The sequence below is a fragment of the Ictalurus punctatus genome, chromosome 8 (assembly GCF_001660625.3).
Source record: "Ictalurus punctatus breed USDA103 chromosome 8, Coco_2.0, whole genome shotgun sequence".
Classification (NCBI taxonomy): Eukaryota; Metazoa; Chordata; class Actinopteri; order Siluriformes; family Ictaluridae; genus Ictalurus; species Ictalurus punctatus.
In genome coordinates, this window is record NC_030423.2 from 6,768,994 (window position 1) to 6,794,209 (window position 25,216).

A 25,216-nucleotide genomic window follows, 5' to 3' on the forward strand; every position below is an offset into this window, starting at 1 on the left:
TGTGTAGCATGGTGGCAGGAGCCGCTGGTTTGGGGGTACTTTGCTGCCTCGTGGCCTGAACACCTTGCAATCACTGAGGGAAATATAAATGTACAATTACCAAAAGAATATTGTAAAAACAATTGTACTTTTTTCATGATCACAATAATTACAGAAGATTGGTTAAAAAAAGGAAAAACAGAAACAAGTAATTTTATTTATTTTGCTGTATTTGAAAATTATAGTATAAGGACTCTCATAAATCCCATTGGACACAAATTGGAACATCATAGGACACAACATTTGGAACATTTGGACATGAATTTATATATCTCACTTACTTTTAGTGGACCACTCAGGAAATGCTAACAGATGTAGCCCTGACACTTGATGCTATGCTGTGTCATTGGAACTAGGGTGCAACTAACGATTATTTTCATAATCGATTAATTGGCCGATTATTTATATTTATATATATATATATATATATATATATATATATATATATATATATATATATATATATATGTATGTATATTAGTGATGCGCAGAAATGAAAATTCTTGGCCGAAGCCGAAACCGAATATAATGAAAAACTTGTCCGAAAACTGAAGGCCGAATACCGAACACGTTTTTTTTTTCGCTTTTTTCTATTTATTTTGCCATTTTTTTCACCATTGCATAAATTAAATAGTCAAGATGTGCTTTTTACTATTTTGTCTTGTTTTTCAAAGAAAAAAATCAATTACAAAAACTACAATTTCAAAATATTTATTTAACACTGAACATTTTTTTTTTCATTCCATCAGGCATAGGCTACCAACAAGGCACAATATAACTTTAAATAAATAAATGAGTAAAATAAAAATATTTTTATGTGGTCATCTTTGAGCCCCCCTTAAATGTTAGGCCTATAACTGACTGCTGAAAGAATGTAACACTCTGTAGCCTACAACAAAAAAGTGCATTAAAAAGTGCATTGACAAGAGTGCAAAAAATGGTTGTATACGGCTGATTATATTGGGGATATTTACCGCTCGCGGTACATCTCGCGGAGTATTATAGTAGATATAGTATAGTTAGATACGTTGTTAATGTTATGATTTGAAAGATTTAGTTAGATTAAACTGTAGATTAGTCCATTTAGTCCCCGCTGGTTTTTCCGCTCCCAGTCCATAGTACTAGTTCATGTTTCTTGTTTTGTGTTTTGACCCTGTTTTCTGTGACCGTGACTTTGATTCCTGGTTTTCCTCCGTTTATTCCTGTTTGCCGATCGCCCGACCCTTTGCCTGTCTTGACTAAGTTTTTTGGATTCCAATTTGGATTTGTCTGCCTGCCCTTAAATAAATACCTTTTTACCTGCTTCCGTACTCTACTACCTTACGTCTCGCGACGTGACAGAATACTCCGGAACAGAAACAAATCAAACGCGCCCATGCGCGCGCCCCTTCATCTAGGTCGTGACATTCACGTGTCTCTCTCTGGTTGCTAGGCTATTTTGTCACGTCATCAAACACGTCATTGTTCGGTCAAATTTATTCGGCCTTTTCACTTATTTGGCCGAACAACGAAAGTGATTTTTTTGCTATTTTTGTCCAAACATTTTCGGTTGCCGAACATTCGGTGCATCCCTTAAATAAATAAATAAATAAATAAATAAATAAATAAACACACACATACATACATACACACACACACACACACACACACACACACACACACACACACACACACATATATATATATATATATATATATATATATATATATATATATATATATATATATATATATATATATGTGTGTGTATAGTGGTATAAATGCAGTACTTTTTATGGATGCACAAAAAGCACTGAATTAAACTACAGTCCTAAATTAATAGTAACTCACTGTCTTTAGACATATTTGCACGTTCGCCTCACACCTCCAGGGTCCGGGGTTCAATTCCCGCTGGGGCCATGTGTGTGCGAAGTTTGCATGTTCTCCCCGTGCTGCGGGGGTTTCCTCCGGGTACTCCGGTTTCCTCCCCCAGTCCAAAGACATGCATGGTAGGCTGATTGGCGTGTCTAAAGTGTCCGTAGTGTATGAATGGGTGTGTGAATGTGTATGTGATTGTGCCTTGCCATGGACTGGCACCCTGTCCAGGGTGTACCCCGCCTTGTGCCCGATGCTCCCTGGGATTGGCTCCAGGTTCCCCCGCGACCCTGAAGAAGGAGTAAGCGGTAGAAGATGGATGGATGGATGGATGGTGTTTACTTTTGATCATAGTGTTTTAATTAGACATTACAGATCTTACTTGCGCTCCCACTGTGTATAAGTGCATCTACACCGCACGTGAGGAGTAATGCGGCCTCGTTACTAACAGATCACTTCTGTTATATTAAAGAACGGATGTTACACTGATACAGCATATAATGACAATAAACTTAAATTAAATGAAACCTTTTAAGCAACTCGCGACAGCATCAGTGTTGTGCTTGTGCTTTACAAACTTCGCTTTATAAGTTAGATCTTTTCCGTGCCATTTAATATAAAATGCACCCCTGCCTTAGAGGACTTGGTGGTCACACACTTTTTTTCCTCAGTCATGTGACGATTTCGCTGATACTGGTTGGTTGGGATGGATTTGACAAGCATTTAATAGGATTTTTATTAGTTAGTGAAAAGAAGTCAAAATGGATCAAAACATCCCTCTATAACAAATTCGCTATTTCCAAAAATATATATTAAAATAAATAAAATCAAGACGATGTTGTGCAAATGTAAATATAGTGATGACCAACCTTGTTAGCAGTCCAGAAATAACTAATGGCAGCAATAGCAAAAGTCAGTCTGGTTCGGTTCAGTGGAATTTTGATGGGTGATATGTTCCTATCATTACTGTATGATACTGTAATGACCATGAGTAGGTCAGCAAAAACATAATTAACTAAAGAATAACTTCTATAGAGTATACCATATATTACTATATGCTGTGACCAAGGGACTTGACTTACAGACCTGCCAACCTTTACTGTTTAACATAGGAACTCCATATAACATCGGAGTACACTGCTATGGGCTATTATTTAAAAAATGCACACAAAAAAAATTATCCAATGTAAATGCCAGATGAGCCAATCAACATGCAAATCTGGAATGATTGCAGTTGCATGGGTGTTTTTAACACTCTCAAATATTAACTGACCCCTGGAATTTGGCACCAACAAACATGCCAAGGTTAAAGTGTCAGAGTTCACATTTTTTTCCCATTTTGATGTTTGATGTGAACTTTAACTGAAGCTCCTGTTTCTGCATGATTTTATGCATTGTGCTTCTGCCACATAATTGGCTGACTGGGTAACTGCATAAATGAGCAGGCGTATAGATGTTCTTATTAAAGTAGACAATGAGTGTATGTTTGACATACAGTAGTTAACATTTGACAAGTATGCAGTTAACTGATGTAGAGATGCCAAAAATATTTATATGCACGCTTCACTTTCTACCTTAGACAAGTGATACTGCTAATAAATTGTATTATCATTCTCAACTATCAATCAGTATGATTATGCAAACAGTGTTACATGCCATAATTTATCTTGGCCAGACCTTTCCCCTATGCTAAGGCGCAACAGGTACATGTGAAACAGGACTTTCATGGAATCACTGACTTTCACAACATCCATAGCTTGGCACTGTATTCTTACAGTTAAAGCACCATTAAAGCTATAGTATTAATCCCAATGGTTTCTATTCCATTAACGTGCAGCTGACTTGGGATGACAAACACATATGTTAAATATTAAACAGGACAGCTTAGTAATACTACAATTTATTGATCAAAATCAAAATCTCTGCTTTAGAAAAAAAAATTCCTTTTTTTCCAAGTGTCCATGGCACCAACAAAATGTCAGTGGCTGTGTTTGAAATTGCGTATTGTGACAGTACCTACTGCATTCGATTCAGTACCTACTGCTTGACTGCTGATACAGTACGAACTGATCAGTATACGTATGTAGCATGAATTCAATCTGTACTTACTACATCTGCCATGTTGGCATTGACATGTGACCTGCAACTTAAAAAGAGCCCACACGCCGCCTTCTGCCATTTTTTATTCTGATAGGTGTTCCGAGCCAGTCCCGTTGCTTTATGGGATAGTGTAGTGTCCATTGGCTCCCTACTGCTGAATATTGGCGGAAGCAGTAGGTCATCTGGGTAATTCACACCTACTGTTTTATGAATACTGAGAATTTGGGCATACTACTCCTTTGGCGTACTGCTTTTCGCCTACTGTATAGTAGGGTATTCAGAGACCGAAATAGGGTAATTAAATTTTTTTTAAATAATTCAATTTATGTCTTACTCTCCCAAAATTTAAGCACTGCACACCAATGACTCACTTCAATTAAAGGAGAGATATGTACCAAAATAGTTCATGGTTGAAAAATGTTTATTAATTTAATTTATTTTATTAAATAAACTTAAATATATGCACTGTTTCTACATGCTAACTGTATTTTACTGTTGCCTTTTTGGAACAGAATTTTTTGATGATGAAGTTATTTGGTTTGTGATGTTCCAAATACTTGGTTATGTTATGTTGGGAGTTCCGGCAGGAATGTTGTTTTATACATCATTTCTCTAAATAGGAAATTTATATTGAGTAACAGATATTTCAGAAACAATATGGCCAAATATTTTGTTTATTTTTTCCCTGCCTGTGAAAATAGTTCCCAAAGAGACCACAGTTGGATAGAGCATTGTGTGTGGCCATGCAACATACAGACTGACAGTCAGGCCGTAATTGTAAGTGTAGTAATGGTTTGAATATAATTAAGTATTGATAGAATTTAAATTTTATATAGCAAATGGAGTGATACAAACAGGAAAGTGTCCCAGTGCTGTTATACTAAATATCAGTACTCTTAGAACATTGGTTAACCAGTCAAATTAGTGGACCAGAACTAACTCTTGTATAAGAAGCTATTTAGAACTTTATAAATGAGGGTCGGGTGGATGGACGGATGGACAGACAGACAGACAGACAGGCATATAGATAGATAGATCTAAAGAGAGATGGATCTAAAGGAAATTTAATAGCATGTGTTGGCTGCTGATAAATACATTTTCAACTATACCCACTACCATTCCTTAATCAGTTTTATTTTAGGGACCCCAGTGCTGGAGGATAGCGAGAGAGAGGGCGGGCCATTGCATAATTTATGTACCCAGACATAGAAATTGGTGGGTGTGGCAGCAGTAGTTAAAGCCACTTGTTTTTTAATTAATTATTTCAATGCTTGCTAAAAATAATGTGAAATAATACGATTATAGGACATACGGTAGGGGAAATATATTGTATATATTTAGCACTGGATGTAACATAGAGGGCAGGATATCCATTTTAATCTTAACAAACAACATATATAAACTTCACAGCCCGTGTTCACTATTCTTATCATTGTTTATATCCTGATATGTAACTACTAAAGTATGTAGCCACAAATAATGCAGCTGCAGAATACATATGCAGGGCATCTGAAATTAATGTTCATCTTACTAAGTGTCACGATACGGAAGTTTGTGATGGATGCAGGTGCAGAATTTTAAACGTTTTAATAAATAAACCAACAAAAGACACTAAGACTAAGGCAAAACACTGTGGCAAAGACAAAACACGGCAGCAGAGACAATGGTATTGTAATACAAACGTGACACAAAGAAAGCAGTGAAAACTGTGGCTATATACATGAGTGCTCGTTAACCAGAAAGTGATTCAGGTACAGGTGGCCATGTGACTAATGAGTATGGTGCATTGGCTGCTGTGAACTGAAGATCCCCCCACCCCCAAGGGCAGTTCTCCCGGAGCACCTAAACACACTCCCTCCCTCTGGCGGTCCTGGCCCCCTGGGCAAAATGTCACCAGCTGAACCAGGAGACTGAGCGGCGTCCTCAGCGGAGCAAGAAAGCAAAGCGACGTCCTCAGCGGAACAGGTAAGCAGAGCGACGTCCTCAGCGGAACAGGTAAGCAGAGCGACGTCCTCAGCGGAACAGGAAAGCAGAGCGACGTCCTCAGCGGAACAGAAAATTAGAGCGAAATCCTCAGCAGAACAGGAAAGCAGAGCGACATCCTCAGCTGGGCAGGAAGGCAGAACTTGGTTGTCTGTGTCAGCAGACTCGGGCATGATATCCCTGGCCTGGCTTGAATGAAGAATGATGGCTACTGCACAGCCAGCAGGAGGAACAAGGCTCAAGGCAGAGCCTGAGGGGGAAGTAACATTCCCCATTATGCTAGAAGGGAGAGTGCCGTTCTCCGCATGGTCCGCGGGGCGAGGGAAGTTCTCCGCGAGGGCAGAGGGAAGCTCTAAGATTTCCGCGAGACCAGAGAGGGGAGCGAGGTTCTCCGCGAGGCCAGAGGGAGGATCGCTGCTCTCCGCAAAGCACAGGGGGGGAACAATGCCATCCGTGGAACAGGAAGGGGGAGCAACATACAGCGTGAAGCAAGGAAAAGGAGCGACGTCTTCTGCTGAAAATGGAGGCAGAGTGACGTCCTCAGCAAAGCAGGAAGGCAGAGTGACGACCTCAGCCGAGCAAGAAGGCGCAGCAGGGTCCTCAGCCGAGCAGGAAGGCGGAGCGACGTCCTCAGCGGAGCAGGTAAGCGGACCGACGTCCTCAGCGGAGCAGGAAAGCGGAGCAACGTCCTCAGCGGAGCAGGTAAGCGGCGCGACGTCCTCAGCGGAGCAGGAAAGCGGAGTGACGTCCTCAGCGGAGCAGGAAAGCGGAGCGACGTCCTCAGCGGAGCAGGAGAGCGGAGCGACGTCCTCAGCGGAGCTGAACAGCCATGCGAGGTCCTCAGCGAAGCAGGAAAGCACAGCGGTGTTCTTAGCGGTGCAGGAAAACAGAGCGGAGCACTCGGGCATGCCAGTCAGCAAATAAGGGTGAGTGAGCGGCGTCCTCAGCTCACCAGAAATGCTGAGCAGCGTCCTCAGATGAGTAAGGAGGCGGACTTACGTTCTACGCCAACTCGGCATGCTGGACGAGATCCACAATGGGGTAGGGAGGGTGGGAGATTCATGCAGCCTGGTTGGAGGGCTCCCCCCTCGGCTTCTCCCTCTCGTACAGGGATCTTTGGACCATGAAAAATTCCACTGCATCCATGTATAGGTGTCACGTTCTGTCACGATACAGAAGTTTGAGACTGATGCAGGTGCAGAATTTTAAACGTTTTAATAAATAAACCAACAAAATACACTAAGACTAAGGCAAAACACTGTGGCAAAGACAAAACATGGCAACAGAGACAAAGGTACTGTAAGACAAATGTGACACAAAGAAAGCAGTGAAAACTGTTGCTATGTACACGAGTGTTCATTAACAAGAAAGTGATTCAGGTGCAGGTTGTCATGTGACTGATGAGTACGGTGAAGTGGCTGCTGGGAGCTGAAGTCCAGAGTTCCTTCTCTGATACATGACACTAGGGCATTAGCTTGCATCTGGGACTGCCTTCTAAATGCGCATTAGAAGTGAACCGAAGAGCTGACAAAAACTGAGCACTAAAGAGTAAATGCAAGTACAGTAACAAAGATAAAGTGTTCAAAAATAAAGTTATTTTTAATTAAAGACAGAACAAGTAAATGGTGTGGAGGGCATTAATATGGCTTCTTTGCAATTTCATTACTTTCTTTATTGGAAAATAAAGTGGCTTACTTCATATAAAAGTGTGCAATTAAACTACTCACCATGCACTTTATTAGTAAAAACTGTACACATTCATGCAGTTATCTAATCAGTCAATCATGTGGCAGCAGCACAATGCAAAAGATCATGCAGATAAAGGTCAGGAGCTTCAGGTAATATTCACATCAAACATCAGAATGAAGAAAAAGTGTGATCTTTTGGATTTTGATTGTGGCATGAGTGTTGGTACCATGAGGGCTGGTTTAAGTATTTCAGAAACTGCTGATCTCCGGTTTCCTCCCCAAGTCCAAAGACATACGATTGGCATCTCAAAATTGTCCTTAGTGTGTGAATGAGTGTATGTACAATTGTGCCCTGCAATGGAGTGGCAGCCCGTCCGGGGTATCCCCTGCCTTGTGCGCCGTTTGCCCTGGGATATGCGCCAGGCTCCCTGTGACCCTGTGTAAGATAAATGGTACAGAAAATGGATGGATGGATGGGTGTTAATTTCCCTATGTATGGAGACTTTTGGACACCTGTAGATTTCACACAGAACGGTGCAAAAAAACAATAAACATTGAGAGAGCACCAGTTATGTGGTTGGGTACGTCTTGTTGATAGGAGAGGTCAGAGGGAAATGGTGAGATTGGTTCAAGTTGCCTGGTAGGATATAATCACTCTTTACAACCTTGGTGAGTTGAAAAGCATCTCAGAATGCACAAAACATCAACCCTTGAAGTGGATGAGCTACAACAGCAGAAGACCACACTGAATTTCACTCCTGTCTGCCAAGAACAGGAATCTGAGGCTATCATGGGCACAGGCTCACGGAAAAAAAATCACCTGGCCTTTTTCCAGTTTTCAACTATGCAGTTTCAGTGAGTCTGTGACCACGATAGCCTCAGATTCATGTTCTTGGAACCTGGTCTTCTGCTGTTGTAGCCCACCCACCTCAAATTTAGCTTGTTGTGTGTTCTGAGATGTTTTTCTGCTCACTATAGAGTGCTTATTTGAGTTACTATAGACTTCCTGTCAGCACAAACCAGTCTCCTCTGATCTCTCTCATCAACAAGGTGTTTCACTCTGAAGACCATCTGCTCATGGGATGTTTTTTGTTTTTCATGTAATGTAAGCTCTAGAGTCTATGCTGTGTGAAACCCCAGGAGATCAGCAGTTTCTGAAAAACTCAAACCAGCCCATCTGGTACCAACAATTATTCCATGGTTAAAGTCACAGAGATCACATTTTTTCTCCATTCTGATGTTTGATGTGAACATTAACTGAAACTGTTCTTTAGATGAGGGTGAATAGTTTTGGGCGAATTCTGATTTTTCCGCTTTGCGTTTTGAATGTCTTGTGCACCAGAGTGTTTCAAGCGTATATGCCAATAAACCATTTGAAGTGCTTTGATGTTGTTTTGTGGTTTGTTAAATGTGGCTTACATGGAATCTCTCACATACAGTCTCACATACACAGCTGTGGACTTTCCTGCCAAAGACTATAGAGAGCTTGGTGAGTCTTTATATAGTTTAGAGCCATTATAGAGCTGTTAATGTGGATTCTCTGAATATGGCTGAAATAGTCTATATTCACTTGATTGAGTAAACTCGTTTCCCTCACTTTAATTGATTAATGGCGTCTCCCAGAACTTGTATATTTAAGTTAACTTAACTAGCATGTAGACTGTACTTAAATTGTTAAGTTCACTTAACTTGGAGTTCATATGGTGTACTGTACTTTATAGTTTATTGACCAGGAGTCAACCTCTGGTCATGGCAGTGAGAGCCTCATGCTAGCCACTAGTCCACCAGGGTGTTTGTTTCAAGTGTACTTAAATACAGGGGAAAGTAACACTTTTTAATCAAATGTAAATTTATTTACAAAACATCCTTTACATGATTGTCATTTATTTGTACACATACACAGAGTCGTCTCTCCTACTCCTTATAAACTCTTGATACACCGGTACCAGTAACAGTGCATTAGTTGTTGCCAGATGGAACTCCTTGCATGGTCAATGACATCAAAGAAAGACAAGAGTGAGCTATTTTAATAAATCATGATTTTGAGTTCAACACTTGAAATCTTAAGTGTATGTATTTTGTAGATAATTAAGTTAAACAAAACTTAGATTTTTCATTTATGGGTCCAAACACAACATTTTAAGTAATATTTAGTTATGATTACTTGATTTTTTAAGTAAAGACAACATTAGGGTTTACAGTATATAGTCCACCCATTCCCCCCATCCTGTGAAGCATCAGGAAAAATTTGATTATGTATCATTCCTTTATTGGCCTAATGGCCCATTAAATAGTGACATGTTTTGCAGAAGGCAACAATGGATGGTTCTTGGCGTTAGAATAATGGCCAGTAAGTAGTGTGTTTGTGATTGTCTGTGTGTGTGAGAAAAGAGTGCCATGGGAATACTGCTGATAAAATGCTGTTTTAAATGAGCAGGTGCAGTAACCGTGGGAATAACAGGGATTAACACCGTATGGTAATCTCGGATTACAAGAAACTTTGAAAGGTTGAGTTGAAAATGATGATTCTTTATCCAAGCTTGAAATGTCTGTAAGGCGGTAGGACAGGTAGAGTTAATTATTTTCGGGATATCATTATCAAGAGAAGCCACAAGTGGGCCTGACTATAACCAATAAGATGGTGTATATGGTGAAGAGGAGTTACCTTTAAGGTATTACAAGGAGTAGAATTATTTAAGGAATGCATGTCCTGTATGCCTATAATCATCTTTTGTTTGTTTTCTAAAGAGTATTCACAACAGTCAACAGGGAAGTCTCAGTGGATTGGGTGCTTGTGAACATCTATCATGTAAATCTCTAAGGTGAAAAAAACAGAAAAAAGGCAAGGTTATTTGATAGAAATATTGGCACCCTGTCCAGGGTGTACCCAGCCTTGTGCCCGATGCTCCCTGGGATAGGCTCCAGGTTCCCCGTGACCCTGAAAAGGATAAGCAGTATAGAAGATGGATGGATGGATTTGATAGAAATGTGCAATGCTCAAAGTGGAAAGAAATAAATGTACATATAAAGTGTACTGCAAATATGAATTTTAGCATGCATGAGCAATGTTTCTAGTATTATTAGGAGTCCTAATGCCCTGTACCAACAGGCTTGTCTTCATATGTTTCTACTTCTATAAATCTATGTACCTTTGGTTAACCTTTGTTACGTCGCGGCGAACTCGCGGTTGCAGTGCTCAGAATGCAGTGCTGCTGACAAACATGGCGGACGAGAACTACACTTCCTAGCCATGCCTGCGCTCAAGTTCGCCGGAGTACTGAGTGCGAACACCTGTGACTCACCCTAAGTTATAAAAGGCCTTGTTAACATCAGTGTGGCGCGAAGTGAACGCTCAGTTATCGCAACTCAGCCGTTTGACCGAGCCTTTATCTTCATTCTGGAATTTCCTGGTTTTCAGATATCTCTGCCTGTTTATCGTTTACGATTCCCTGCCTTGCCCTGTTTGGATTGTTCACTTGATCGCCTGGCTTCCGTCTGTCTTCTGTGTTTACTCATCCGACGATTCTACGCACGCTACCCTGCCCATCTGCGCTTGTCTCCAACAGGTATCATTACAGATTACTTCATATTCCTGCCACTAGTTCCCGCAGCCTTGAACAGCTAAGGTACGGTCTGCGACCATCTTCATGAAGCTGGACCTATGTAGTGCATACAACCTGATCCGTATCAGGGAGGGGGACGAGTGGAAGATGGCCTTTAGTACCACCTCCAGGCACTACGAGTACTTAGTCATGCCGTATGGGCTCGCTAACGCCCCCTCAGTGTTCCAGAACTTAATCAATGACGTCCTGAGGGACCTGCTGGGGAGGTGCGTCATCGCCTATATTGACGATATCCTAGTATATTCGAGATCCCTGGAAGTATTGCGCCGCCTGCTGCAATATCAGCTTTAAGTAAAAGCCGAGAAGTGTTAGTTCCACCAACACACAATCTCATTCCTAGGTTATGTCATTAGTCCGAAGCGAGTCACCATGGACCAACACAAGGTTCAAGCGGTGGTGGATGGCAAACTCCCCAACTCAAGGAGTTGCCATGTTTCCTTGGGTTCGCGAACTTTTATCGGCGATTCATCCAAGACTTTAGCAAAATAGCACAACCCCGACATCCCTCCTGCGTGGTAAGCCCCGACGGCTCCTTTGGACCCCAAATGCCCAGGAGGCTCTGGATAAGCCTTCACCACGGCCCCCATCCTCAGACACCCGGATCCCTCCAGACCATTCGTGGTGAAGGTTGATGATTCGGAGGCGGGAGTGGGGGCCATTCTGTCCCAGAGATTCGGAGACAAGCCAAAGTTGCATCCCGTAGCGTTCTTCTCTCGATAGTTGTCACCCGCAGAACCCAATTACGACATGGGGAACCGAGAACTCCTGGCAGTTAAATTGGCCCTAGATGAGTGAATCACTGGCTGGAGGGTGCCGTCCACCCGTTCATAATCTATACGGACCATAAAAATCTAGAGTTCCTGAGGACCGCCAAACGACTTACGCCTCGCCAAGCTCGCTGGTCCCTATTCTTCTTCAGGTTCAAGTTTACCCTGTCATATAGGCCAGGAGCAAAAAACACGAAGGCCAATGCTCTATCTCGAATCCACTCTCCTGAAAGTCGGGAGAACCACGAAGATCATATCTTGCCCCCATCCTGTATTGTTGGCGCCATAGAGTGGTCCCTAGATCAAGCCTTAGCTCGCTTCCCCAGGTCACGAGTTCCGACAGCACGTCCTCCAAGTAAACAATTCGTACCGAGACGGTACCGTCTGGAACTCATCACTTGGGCCCATACGACACTAGCGACGGGTCACCCGGGAGCTCATCGTACTTACCAACTGCTGGCCGAGAAATATTGGTGGCCCCACATGCCTAGGGAGGTACAGCATGTCATATCCTCATGCTCCACCTGTGCTCAGTTGAAAGTGCTGCGTGTCCTACCAGCCGGAAAATTGGTACCTCTCCCCACACCTGTACGCCCATCGTCCCACCTGGCACTAGACTTCATAACGGACCTGCCGGAGTCACAAGGTAACACTGAGATACTGGTGGTTTTCGATATCTCTGCGCCTATTCCCACTACCAGCCATCCCATATGCCTTTGCCACAGCCGAATTACTTTTCCAATACGTATTTAGATACTTCGGCATCCCAAAGGAGATTGTGAGTGACAGAGGTCCGCAATTCACGTCTCGCGTCTGGGCCAGTTTCATTAGAGAAGATAGGGATCACCGTTAATCTCACTTCCGGTTACCATCCCCAGGTCAACGGACAGGCAGAATGGGCAGGCAACGGACAGGCAGAAATGATTCCTACGAACTTTTTGCGCCACCAATCCGGAGGACTGGGGCCACTTCTTCCCATGGGCGAAATACGCACAAAACTCTCTACGACATTCCGCCACCCAGCTCACTCCCTTTCAGTGTGTCTTGGGCTATCAGCCGCCATTGTTTCCATGTAACGCCTCCCCCACTGACTCACCAGCGGTAGATGAGTGGTTCCGCCAGAGTGAACAGGTCTGGGAACTCGCCCATCAACAGTTGGTGCAGGCCTCCCGCACCGCAAACAGAAGGCGGACCGGCACCGGAGGAATCACCTCATCTATCAACCCGGGGACAGGGTGCGGCTTTCTACAAGAGATCTAAAGTCGCCACTCCTGGGCAGAAAACTTAAACCCAAGTATATCGGCCCCTTCCGGATTCTGAAGCAGATTAATGAAGTCACGCACCGCCTGGACCTGCCCAAGCACGGCCGCATCGCCCCGTCATTCCATGTCTCTCTCCTCAAGCCAGTAATACCGGGTCCCTTGGCCACGGCGGTGCCGGATGACTCCCCACTGGAACTGCTGGAGATTGAAGGCCGCCCAGACTACCGCGTCCACAACATCAAGGACTGCAGACGTAGGAGAGAAGACTCGAATATCTGGTGGACTGGTAGGGATATGGCCCAGAGGAGCAGTGCTGGATCCCATCCCAGGACATTCTGGACGCAAACTTGCGCAGAGAATTCCATGCTGCTCACCCGGGGGGGGGGGTTAACATGTTAACATGTTAACATCAGCGTGAAGCGAAGTAAATGCTCAGTTATCGCAGCTCAGCCGTTTGACCAAGCCTTTATCTTAATTCTGGAATTTCCTGGTTTTCGGATATCTCTGCCTGTTTATCGTTTACGATTCCCTGCCTTGCCCTGTTTGGATTGTTCGCCTGATCGCCTGACTTCTGTCTGTCTTCTGTGTTTACTCATCCGACGATTCTACGCACGCTACCCTGCCCGTCAGCGCTCGTCTCCAACAGGTATCGTTAGGGTTAGGGTTAGGGTTAGGTTAACCTTATATATACTTTTTTGAATAAAGGTTGCCTTTTTGCATATACTTGATATCTAGAGTTTATTTCATCATGATATAAGCCCTGTTGGCAAATTCAATTTGGGTTACATATGGTAATAGGATAATAGTTTGCATACGCAAAAATTCAGGTCCCAAGCTGCTTGTCAACATTGGTTTTTAGCACAGCATTTTTGGATCATTGAAATAAAAGCCAACAAAAAGTGAAGAAAGCTTAATTTGTGCCAAAAGTGATAACCCTCCAATATAAAACCAGTTATATTTGGTATCTAGTCAGCAGTACTGGGTAATTCTCAGTTTTAAATATCAGGCTTAGCCTAGAATAAGTTTAAAGTAATTTAAAGACATTGATGCAACCAACTTTTTTGGAATTTGATTGAATTGACGGAATGACCCACACTCATTCTCACACCACACTCATTCTCATCTCAGCGATTTAGCATAGCCAGTCCACCAACATGCATGTTTTTGGACAGTGGGAACAAACCGGTGAACCTGTAGGAGTACATGCAAAACTCTACACAGGCAGTAACCCGAGCTCAGGATCTAACCAGGGACCCTGGAGGTGTGAGATGTTGCTGAAGTAGAAATTTGTAGAAATATGTATCTACTTTTCACTACCGAATCTTCCTGACTCTTATTCTTATTCCTTGATGTTTTTCTTCTTTTTTTCAGTCATCTAACTACAATAAATTTGACTATTCACATGAATGTTTTTTGCTCTGTGGTCCCAGCCCTGTTCACACCGAGACGATTTTGGCAGCGCGAAAAACGGTCTGTTTAACAGCCCATTGGCTGTCAGTGGTGTAAAACAGATTCAAAATTAACCACTAAATACTATATAAGAGTATTTATTATGTTGTGGCTATTTTTGACAACACTGAAATGCAAGCATATATTATAAATGATACATTTAATTCTTTCTGCTGATTGACAGTCTATTGTATTTATTTTGCACTTGGCATATATATGCATATAAGTATTCTTGACCTCTTATTCAAATAGCTAAGTTCCCCATTATTAAGTCATTATAATATAATATTGACCACAAAAAAGACTATTCATAGTCAACACTTCATCAATTTGCATTTTGGGCACAACAATAATTGCCTTATACCCACAACCTTCCAAAAACAAAATTAGATTTAAAAAATAACATAATCTGGGTCTTCCCATAAGTATATGAATGCTTAAAGATGTAAATACTGGCTTTTTCATTTCAGTGATAATCGGGTGTCAGAAACAGAAAGTTGTGTAGCGCCATCTTGTGTACCAGGGTGTTTATGTTTTTCAGTAAGTGCCATCTACTGTCAGGAGTGAATTTGCACTCTTATTCAGCACATTGCCCGCGTTTAACGTGTGGGTGTGAACACAAAAAAGCACGTCGAAAAACTGACCATTTAACGCGCTGCGAAAAACATCCCAGTGTGAACAGGCCTTAATGGTGTCATTTGCATGTGCAAACAAAGAAATCATCAATGCAAGAGAGTATTGGCACTATTTAATTATGCATTTCAGTAGACCTTTATAGTAATCCAATATTCACTACTTAACCTTTTTTTTTTTTTTAAAGATTCTACTTAATTTTAATGTAACTGGAGAAATTTGTTGGCAGATGAGTTGGGGCCACAGAAAACCCACTATTTGATAGTCCTGTATGTAGATGTTACTTCTTTTTGCAAGCCATGAAATAATTTTGAGACGCTGCAGCGAATTAGACATTAAACATCCAAAATTTGAAACATACCGTCACTTTCTTTTTGCTGTGAAATTAACTTAACTAATCAAAACATAGAATTGCTGGTACTGTATATTGGTGAATATCGGAGCACTTAGAGCACTGGACATAGTAAAAGGGGGCCTGGTCTGTAGTTCTTTATTTGTGAAGGGGTCAGCCTTGTCATCCTAAACAGTGGAGTTACCTGAATGAGGTAGGGATGATGGCCTGCTAGAGATGTGAGGGGATGAATCCAGGACAGTGTCTCAATAAAATCTTCAGAAGTGTCTTCAGAAAATCTTCCTTCTTTAGGTTTTGATATGCAAAAGCTTCAGCATTCAGAGATGTGTGTGGTGGAGGAGAGTTAAATGACTCACTGGGATTGTTTGGTATCCATAGACCTCAGAGAGGATGGACCTTGTCTGCTCCTGAGTGGCGCAACAGAAAAACATTTACTCTAACGTCAGCCATCTGTGGCCGGGAGTTCAATAGAGCAAACTGGCTGTGGCCTCTGGGAGGAAGGGATGGCATTCTCTCTCCCATATTAAATCACTGCGTCACTAACCAATCGTGGGGTGTCTGTGAGCTTATGCATGCAGAAGGGGGTGGCTAGCTCTTTTCTCAGAGTGTGTTACACTGCCCTGTGATGCCACACAAGCAGCAGTATGAGAAGATTGTGGTTGGGTGGCTTTTATATGTCTTGGAGGAAGTGTGTGATACACTTCACCTTCCCAGATAAACAGAATAAAAGACAGGACTAGGAGGGTCCTGTGTGACATTGAGTGAGAGAGGAAATGACCTATCAAGGCAAGTGATTAATGTAGGGTAAAGGGTATCTGTGGCTTGAGGGATTTGGGGGAGGATGGAAAGCATTGTAGCAGTGGGTTGTGGAGGTGTAGAGGTTATGCTGGACTGAAACATACAGACATATTTTAGACTGAATAATGCCAGCAGCATCAGGCAGCTTGGAGTTTGTCTAGATGGATGTTCAGGTCTCTGAAGACTCTTCTGCATGCTGCTTGCAATAATATTTCTTCCAGATAGGGCTTCAGATCCCCATCTTACTTGTTTTGAGTAAATAAGTATGTCAATCTTATAGTTTTATGTAGTTAACACTTACAAGAGGGTTTTCTGTATTCTTGCTGTTGTGTTCTCTTTATTTTCAGTTTGGAAAAAAGACATTACAGTCCCCTCTGGGAGTACTGGAACAGCAAGCCCAATTAAATTTTTTATTCATTTTTTTGCTATACACTGAAGACATTTGGGTTTGAGATCAAAAGATGAATATGAGCCGACACATCAGAATTTCACCTTTCATTTCCTCATATTTACATCTAAATGTGTTAAATAACTTTATGAATATGGCACCTTATGTTTGAGCTCACCCATTTTTTCAAGTGATCATAAATATTGGAACATGTGCCTGATAGCTGTTTCTTGCTGTCCAGGTTTGCCATGTTAAGTTGATTGATTAAAAATTTAATAGCTCTGAATGTTTACTCTTGGTTTGAGCGCTATGTTTGAGAGAGCTGTCTATGGGAGAAAAACAAGCCATTTTGAAGCTGAGAAAAGAGGGAAAGTCTTTCAGAGCCATTGCATAAGCATTGGGAATAGCCAATACAACAATTTGGAATGTCCTGAAAAAGAAAGAAACCACTGGTGTACTAAGAACCAGACATGTAACAGATCAGCTAAGGAAAACAACAGTAGTTAATGACAAACACTGTGAGAGCTGTGAAGAACACCCCCCCCCCCCCCCCCCCCCAAATAAATAAATAAATAAATAAAATAAAAACAATAACAGTTAGTGACATCACAAACAACCTCAACAGGGCAGGATGAAGGTATCACAATCCACCATTCGAAGAAGACTTCAAGTGCAGAAATATAGAGGCCCTACCCCAAGAGGCAAACCACCAATGAGCAGTAAGAAACAGAAGACCAGATTGTAATTCACAAAGAAATATTGAGATGAGCCACAAAAGTTCTGGAACCAAGATTAACTTCTACCAAAGTGGAAAGTCCAAAGTGTGGAGAAAGAATGGATCTGCTCATGATCCAAAACATGGAAGCTCATCAGTTAAGCATTGTACCTTTACCATGCTTGACTGATGAACTTCCATGTTTTTCCATGTTTATGTAGTGTTTTCCATGTAGAGTCATCGCTTGGGCTTACATTGCTGTTTCTACAATGGTCTCAATAATCTTTATTGATTATGTAACTCATGATGGTAGCAGCAGAATGACTTCAGAAGTCTACAGAAACAATCGGTCTGCCAATTTACAGAGAGATGCATCCAATCTAATTGGGAGGAGCACATGCAGCAGTACAATGATCCAAAACACACTGCCAACTCAACAAAGGACTTTGTCAGGAGGAAAAAAAGGTTTTAGACTGGCCAAGTCAATCACCACACGTTAACCCAGTTGAGAATGCATTTCACCTCCTGAAGAAGAGACTGAAATGAGAAATCCCCAAAACAAACAACAGCTGAATTAAACTTCAGTGCAAGCCTGGAAAAACATCACAAAGGAAAAATGTTTGGTGATATCACTGGGGCACTGGCTTGATGCAGTCATTGCAAGCAATGGGTATGTAACAAAATATTAAGTGTTTTTTTATTTTATTTTACTTTAAGACTGTTCCTATTCTTTTGCTCACCTAAATATTTGGTGATCTGCCACCAAAGATGCCATATTTAAGTTGTTTAACACATCTAGATGTAAATATCAGGAAGTGAAAGCTGAAATTCTGATCTATCATCTCATATTCATCTTTTGATCCCAAATGTCTTCAATGTACAGCAAAACAATATAATTAGCCTTGCTGTTCCAATACTTTTGGAGGGGACTGTATATCTATCCATTTTCTGTACTGCTTATGCTACTCAGGGTCGCAAGGAGCATGGAGCCTATCCCAGGGAACACAAGTTCCCCTGATAAAAGTATCAGTTATATAAGGGCCACATGAAGCTAACTAGAAGTTTCCATTTTTATATCTAGTAGTCGGTACCGATACCACCAAAAGTACACAATACTCGATACCACACTCGGTGTGGTTTAAAAAAATTATTATTATTATTTTTTAAAATAAAATTAAAACCCCCTGGTGGACATCCTCCTCTGGCTAATACTGGCAAAAAGAGAGAGAGAGGGGGGGGGGGGGGATATTTTAGTTATCAAACACTGTCTGACAATGACTAATAAAACAGTGGAGGTTACAAGTGCTAAGGTGAACTCCTAAACGCACGCACACACACACACACACACACACACAGACACACAGCCCTTATACTCTGGATGCACGCATTAGTTTAAATTCACTGATATGGTGGCAGGCCAAAAAGATTTATTAAAACCATTAACATTTCAAAAGTTATTTGTGACTTTAGGCTACATTTTGCTGACAGGACATGGGCTGAATGGTGATGCATGGTGGCCCATTAGGAGGTAGTTTATAACGTTGCAATTCATTAGCGTCTTTAACAAATAACTGGCTATCGCAAACATTACATGGAGCATAAGGTTAACTGGTTTCACTTCCACAATGCCAGCTGCCTCAAACAAACATAATATAAGGCCCGTCTTTCAGGTACTTCACCAAATTCGAGGTGTTTCCTCGCTTTGTTTGAAATGAACAATAGTATCAGTTGCACACCAGCTTCAGAGCATCAATTATATGTTTGTTGTCATCCGCCTCAATTGCACAGTATTTCCATATTTGTCTCTTACCACCTTTCCTCTCAACGAGTCGGGTAGAGCTAAACTTGTCGCCATATTCTGTAGTTTTTCCCGTGTGTTTGTAGGCGCTCTCGATCTTCTGTACCACTTGTGGACTGACTAAAACACTTACGCATATTTGCTGCCCCCATCAGTCCCGGAAGATTTGCAACCACAGTACCTTCATTACCAATGGTACCTATGCTACTGTAGAAAAACAAGTACCGTCACATTTTAAGAATGTTGGTACTGAATTATCGGTTCTTGTGACATGCCTAGTACCATAATGGAAATATCCTATATCCTCAATTGTGTCATGGATCTGCAACTTTTCTGCACTTCTTAACCTAGCTGCTAACCAAAACTCATTGTGTGGGGAAATGGAACTTTGACATAACAGCAATTTACATTATGCATGGTGCCCAAAGTCTAACTGGCTAAGAAATTCTTCACCGTGTGTGTGTGTGTGTGTGTGTGTGTGTGTGTGTAAGCTTTCTATATCGAATAACTAAAAAAAAAAAAATTGGCAATGAAGACCAGACAAGATTTGCATAATTCTGAATATTGCAGGGATGGATGGAAAGTAATCTTCTGTGCACTTCTGTGTAGCTGTTCTATTGTAATCATGCACTTTCTTTCCGGCAGTGTGTGGCTGTAACTTGGCACGTTCCGGATTTTTCCAGAAGAAGGGCGAGTACATATGCACAGCAGACTACCAGCATCTGTATGGCACAAAGTGTGACAGCTGTGGGGACTTCATCACAGGAGAGGTGGTATCAGCGCTGGGCCACACATATCACCCAAAGTGCTTCGTTTGCAGTGTCTGCAGGTGAGCCTTTCAGGAAAAGAATTTAAATAAAAAATTTAACAGTTTACTGCAGTTTGTTTTTTGACTTCATCCTTTATTAAAATGGCAAAGAAAATACAACCCCAATTCCGAAAAAGTTGGGACAGTGTGGAAAAGGCTAATAAAAACAAAGGGGAGTGATTTGTAAATACACTTTGACTTGTATTTAAACAAAAAACATATAAATACAATGTATTTGATGTTTTACCTAATCAACTGCATAGTTTTTTAAGGAAACACGTTTATTTTAACTGTTGGATGCAAAAAAGTTGGGACAGGGTGAATTTAGGACTAATAGCGATTTGACAAGTTGAAGAAGAAGGTGATGTGAAATAGGTGAGGTAATCATCTAATCATCGTATTTAAGGACCCTCCAAAAAAGCCCTAGTCCTTCAAGAGCAAGGATGGGTCAACAGAATATGGGTCAACTTGATCTGCCAACAGAATAAGCCAACACTTTCAGAACAACATTCCCCAAAGAAAAATCAGTAGGATTTTGGGCATTTCACATTCTATAGTGCACAATATAATTAAAAGAGTCAAGGAATCCGGTCAAATCTCGGTGCATAGAGGGCAAGGCAGAAAACCACTTCTGAATGCACATGATCTCCTATCCCTCAGATGTCACTGTCTTAAAAACCGTCATGAGTCTGTAATGGATATCCTGACATGGGCTCGGGAATACATTGGTAAACCTTTGTCAGTCAACACCATTCGCTGATGCATCCACAGATGCAACATAAGGCTTTACTATTCAAAGCAGTAGCCACACATCAACACTGTTCAGAAGCGCCACCTACTTCTCTGGGCTCAGTCTCATCTGAGATGGACAGTAGCACAGTGGAATCGTTTTGTGGTCCGATAAGTCAACATTTCAGATGGTCTTTGTACAAAACAGCTGTCGTGTTCTCCAGGCCAAAGAGGAAAGGGACCATCCAAGCTTTTATCATCGTCAGGTCAAAAAGCCAGGATCTGTCATGGTATGGGGGTCTGTCAGTGCACATGGCATGGGTAACTTGCATATCTGTGAGGGCACCATTAATGCAGAAAGATATGTACACATTCTGGAGCAACATATGCTGCCATCCAGAGCAGGACAACGCCAAACCACATTCTGCCTGGATTACAAGTGCATGGTTGTGTAAGCAGAGAGTGTAGGCGCTAACATCGCCTGCCTGCAGTCTTGACCTGTCTCTGATTGAGAACGTGTGCATTATGAAGCGCAAAATAAGGCAGCAAAGGCACTGTACACTTGTGCAACTGAAGCAATTCACAATGGACGAATGGGGGAAAATTCCGCTCGCTAAACTTAACTACCGGGTGTCTTCAGTGCCCAAAGGCTTAATAAGAGTTAAGAAATGGTGATGAAATGGTAAGAAATTAAAAGAAATGGTGATGTTACACAGTGGTAAACAGTGGACTCTCCCAACTTTTTTGGAGTGTGTTGCAGTCATCAGATTTGAAATGAGTGTATATTTTCAAAAATAAATAAAATTCACAAAGTAAAACATCAAATAATGTGTTATTGTTTTTAATATTGTACAGGGTGAATTGAATTTTCAGATGACCGTTGTTGTTGTTTTTTTCTTTTTTGTTTTTTGTTTTTTTGCATTTTCCATACTGTCCCAAGTTTTTCGGAATTGGGGTTGTATTTACCTGATTTCTTCAGTTATACATTGTCAGTAGCACCATGGCCTTGTAGTTACAAACCGTTGATTGATGGAAAAATGTAGGTCTGGGCTTGATAAAAGCAGAAAGAGAAAAAAAATATCGATTAACTAATAGATCTCTGAGTCCATAAATGATTATCAGTTTTAATAGAATGCCAAGCAGTGTGTGAGGATGAAAACTCAAAGGTAAAAAAAATCAAAGGTAGAAAAGAAGTCTTCCCTGGCATTCCAGAAGACCTCATTGTTCTCCATATCTCGGCAGCACGTGAGTGAACACACCTAAACTCCAGAGCTCAAAATGACCCCCGGGCTGAGATCTATCGAATATCTCTCTCTCTCTCTCTCTCTCTCTCTCTCTCTCTCTCTCTCTCTCTCTCTCTCTCTCTCTCTCTCTCTCTGTGTGTGTGTGTGTGTGTGTGTGTGTGTGTGTACGCGTGTGTACGTGTGTGCTTCTGTCTCCCTTTGTTTCTGTCCTTTAATTGAAATATTAATGGATGTGAAGGAGAGCACTAGGAGAGAATAGTGCTGACACCAGAAGAAATCGTTAACAACATAAGAACAAAAATAAAGGGAAGAGTTTTAATTAGACTTTTCATGTCTGAAAATGGAATACTTTTGAAGGTTGTGTCCTGTAACAACCTTTTTATGAATCACCTCTCTGTTTGCAACATAGTCAAAATGCCAGAAAATGAATGAGAAGCAAATTCAGAGAAGCCCTCTCTGGCTGATCCATTACATGCCTGTCAAACACTGAAGTACCATCAATTAAATTGGATTGTATCTTGAAGATGAACTGTCTTTCTCAAGCTGAATGAAACAGATCTTGTCTGCTCTTCATAAACCTGTTTCTTAGCTTTTATAATATTATTATCTACAGTGTCCTCCACTAATATTGGCACCCTTTGTAAATATGAGCAAAGAAGGCTGTGAAAATTGTCTTTATTGTTGAACCTTTTGATCTTTTGTTAATTTTTTTTTTTTTACAAAAATACTCTGCTCTCCTGGATATCAAACAATTGCAAACAAAACACAGATTTCTAAAAAAAATCTTTGTTAAATATAGGTGTTCAATAATTATTGGCACCACTATGAATTAATATGAGAAAAATATATTTGAAGTTTATTCCCATTGATATTTTACATTTTGGTTTCATTTGACCATAGAACCCGATCCCATTTGAAGTTCCAGCAGTGTCTGGCAGTTTGCCAACCACTGCTGGAACTTAAAATGGGATCAGGTTCTATGGTCAGATGAAACCAAAATAGAGCTTTTTGTCAATAAACACCAGAGGTGATTTTGATGCACACAGAGATGTAGCCATATGGAAAAGTACCTCATGCCCACAGTTAAATATGGTGGTGGCTCTTTAATGTTTTGGGTCTGTTTTTCTGCCAGAGGACCTGGACATTTTGTTAGGATACATGGCATCATGGACTCTATCAAATATCAACAGATATTAAATGAATACCTGAGTGCCTCTGCCAGAAAGCTTAAAATGGGCCGTGGTTGGATATTCCAGCAGGACAATGATACAAAATGTACATCAAAATCAACACAAAAATGGTTTACTGACCACAAAATCAAGGTCCTGCCACGGCCATCCCAGTCTATTGATTTGAAACCCATAGAACTGAATAGGAATAGTTTTCCACAAATATAGTGCTTTTTTTTGGGGAACCACAAATTAAGTTTGTACAAAAAGCTATAACTAGCATTGCCAAAAGCTCAGGGCAGATATGGTGAGTCTGTTTAGAATTACGGACGTTTAGACAAACAGAAAATGAAATGTTACTATGCTAAATAGAAAGCTGCTTAGCGACAAAAGGCAAGAGAGACAAAAGGTTGAAAATGGGTACTGCTTCGTTGAAAAACTCTGTTATGAAATCCAATTCATGAATGATGATTAATTCCCCTCGTCCATGTCGATGTCACAGTTTTCAGCTGGAAATCTGATTAAGGAAGGACTGTTTTGTTGATTTTTTATGAGTGGCCCTTATTCACGTTTTATATGTATACGTTTTGTGTGTGTGTGTGTGTGTGTGTTTGTGTGTGTGTGTGTGTGTGTGTGTGTGTGTTTTTGTTTTGTTTTTTTGGAATGAAATTATTTTACATATAAGCTGTTTGATGCTGTCAAAGCTAAATTAAATTAGATTTTGTATTTTATGAAGCTAATTATTTTGTCTGATTGGGGTTTCACTTTTAATAAATGAAACTTTATGCAGTCTTGGGTGCTTAAGATGATTTGTTTGAAATGGGCTTAATTTTGTACATTTTGAGTAATAAAATGAATCTTTTGACCAAAAAAAAAAAAAAAAAAAGAACTGAATAGGAGAGTCCACCAGCATGGACCTCGAAATTTGAAGCATCTGGAGAGATTCTGTATGGAGGAATGGTCTCAGATCTCTTGTCATGTATTCTCCAACCTATTCTCCAACCCTCCAATCAGGCATTTTAGAAGAAGACTCAGAACTGTTATCTTAGCAAAGGGAGGTAGCACAAAGTATTGACTAAAAGGGTGCCAATAATTGTTGCACACCTATATTTTACAAATATTTTTTTTGGGGGATAATCCTGTGTTGTGTTTGTAGTTGTTTAATATCCATGGGAGCAGAGTATTTTTGTGAATTAGTTGAAGAAAAGATCAAAATAATAACAATAAATAACAATATTGCTCATAACAATAAAGATTTTTTACACTTTTTAGACTTTTTCACAGCCTTCTTTGCTCATATTTACCAAGGATGCCAGTATTCATGGAGGGTACTGTATCTATTAGGCTTCTTCTGAATAAACATTTAGCTGTTTCATTCAGTGCTTAGCAGACAATGTTACATTAGCTACCTAACCACGAGACAGGTATAGGAGAACTTAACTACTGTAAGAGTTAGGCAGTCAGAATTCAATTCAATTCAGTTTTATTTGTATAGTGCTTTTAATAATGGACATCAAAGCAGCTTTACAGAAACATATAAACACAGGATACAGATTTTAAATGTGTAAATTTATCCCTGTTGAGCAAGCCAGTGGTGACAGTGGCAATGAAAAACTCCTTAAGATGATATGAGGAAGAAACCTTGAGAGGAACCAGACTCCGAAGGGGGTCCCCATCCTCATCTAGGTAAAAAGCAGAGCAATATTTCTCTCTGCCTTTAAAAACAGTTGCCTGATTGCCTCCACCAAAAATAAGCAAAGCTGCTTTCAAATTTGCCCTAAATAAGGCAGATTTGAAATTTGCCAAAAAAAACCACA

At 40.9% G+C, this 25,216-nt stretch overlaps 1 protein-coding gene across 10 annotated transcripts in view; it reads left to right on the top strand.

Annotated features, from left to right (window-relative positions):
• ablim3 (actin binding LIM protein family, member 3) overlaps nt 1-25,216 on the top strand; it is a 112,415-nt gene that overhangs the window by 28,784 nt on the left and 58,415 nt on the right. For all 10 annotated transcript variants that reach the window (XR_008396868.1, XR_008396869.1, XR_008396870.1 and 7 more), the window contains one exon: nt 20,095-20,278. Coding sequence is in view for 1 of the 10 variants with exons in the window: in XM_017475110.3 (XP_017330599.1) it covers nt 20,095-20,278 (184 nt within the window). In the remaining 9 variants the exon portion in view is untranslated. The remainder of the gene's footprint in view (nt 1-20,094; nt 20,279-25,216) is intronic.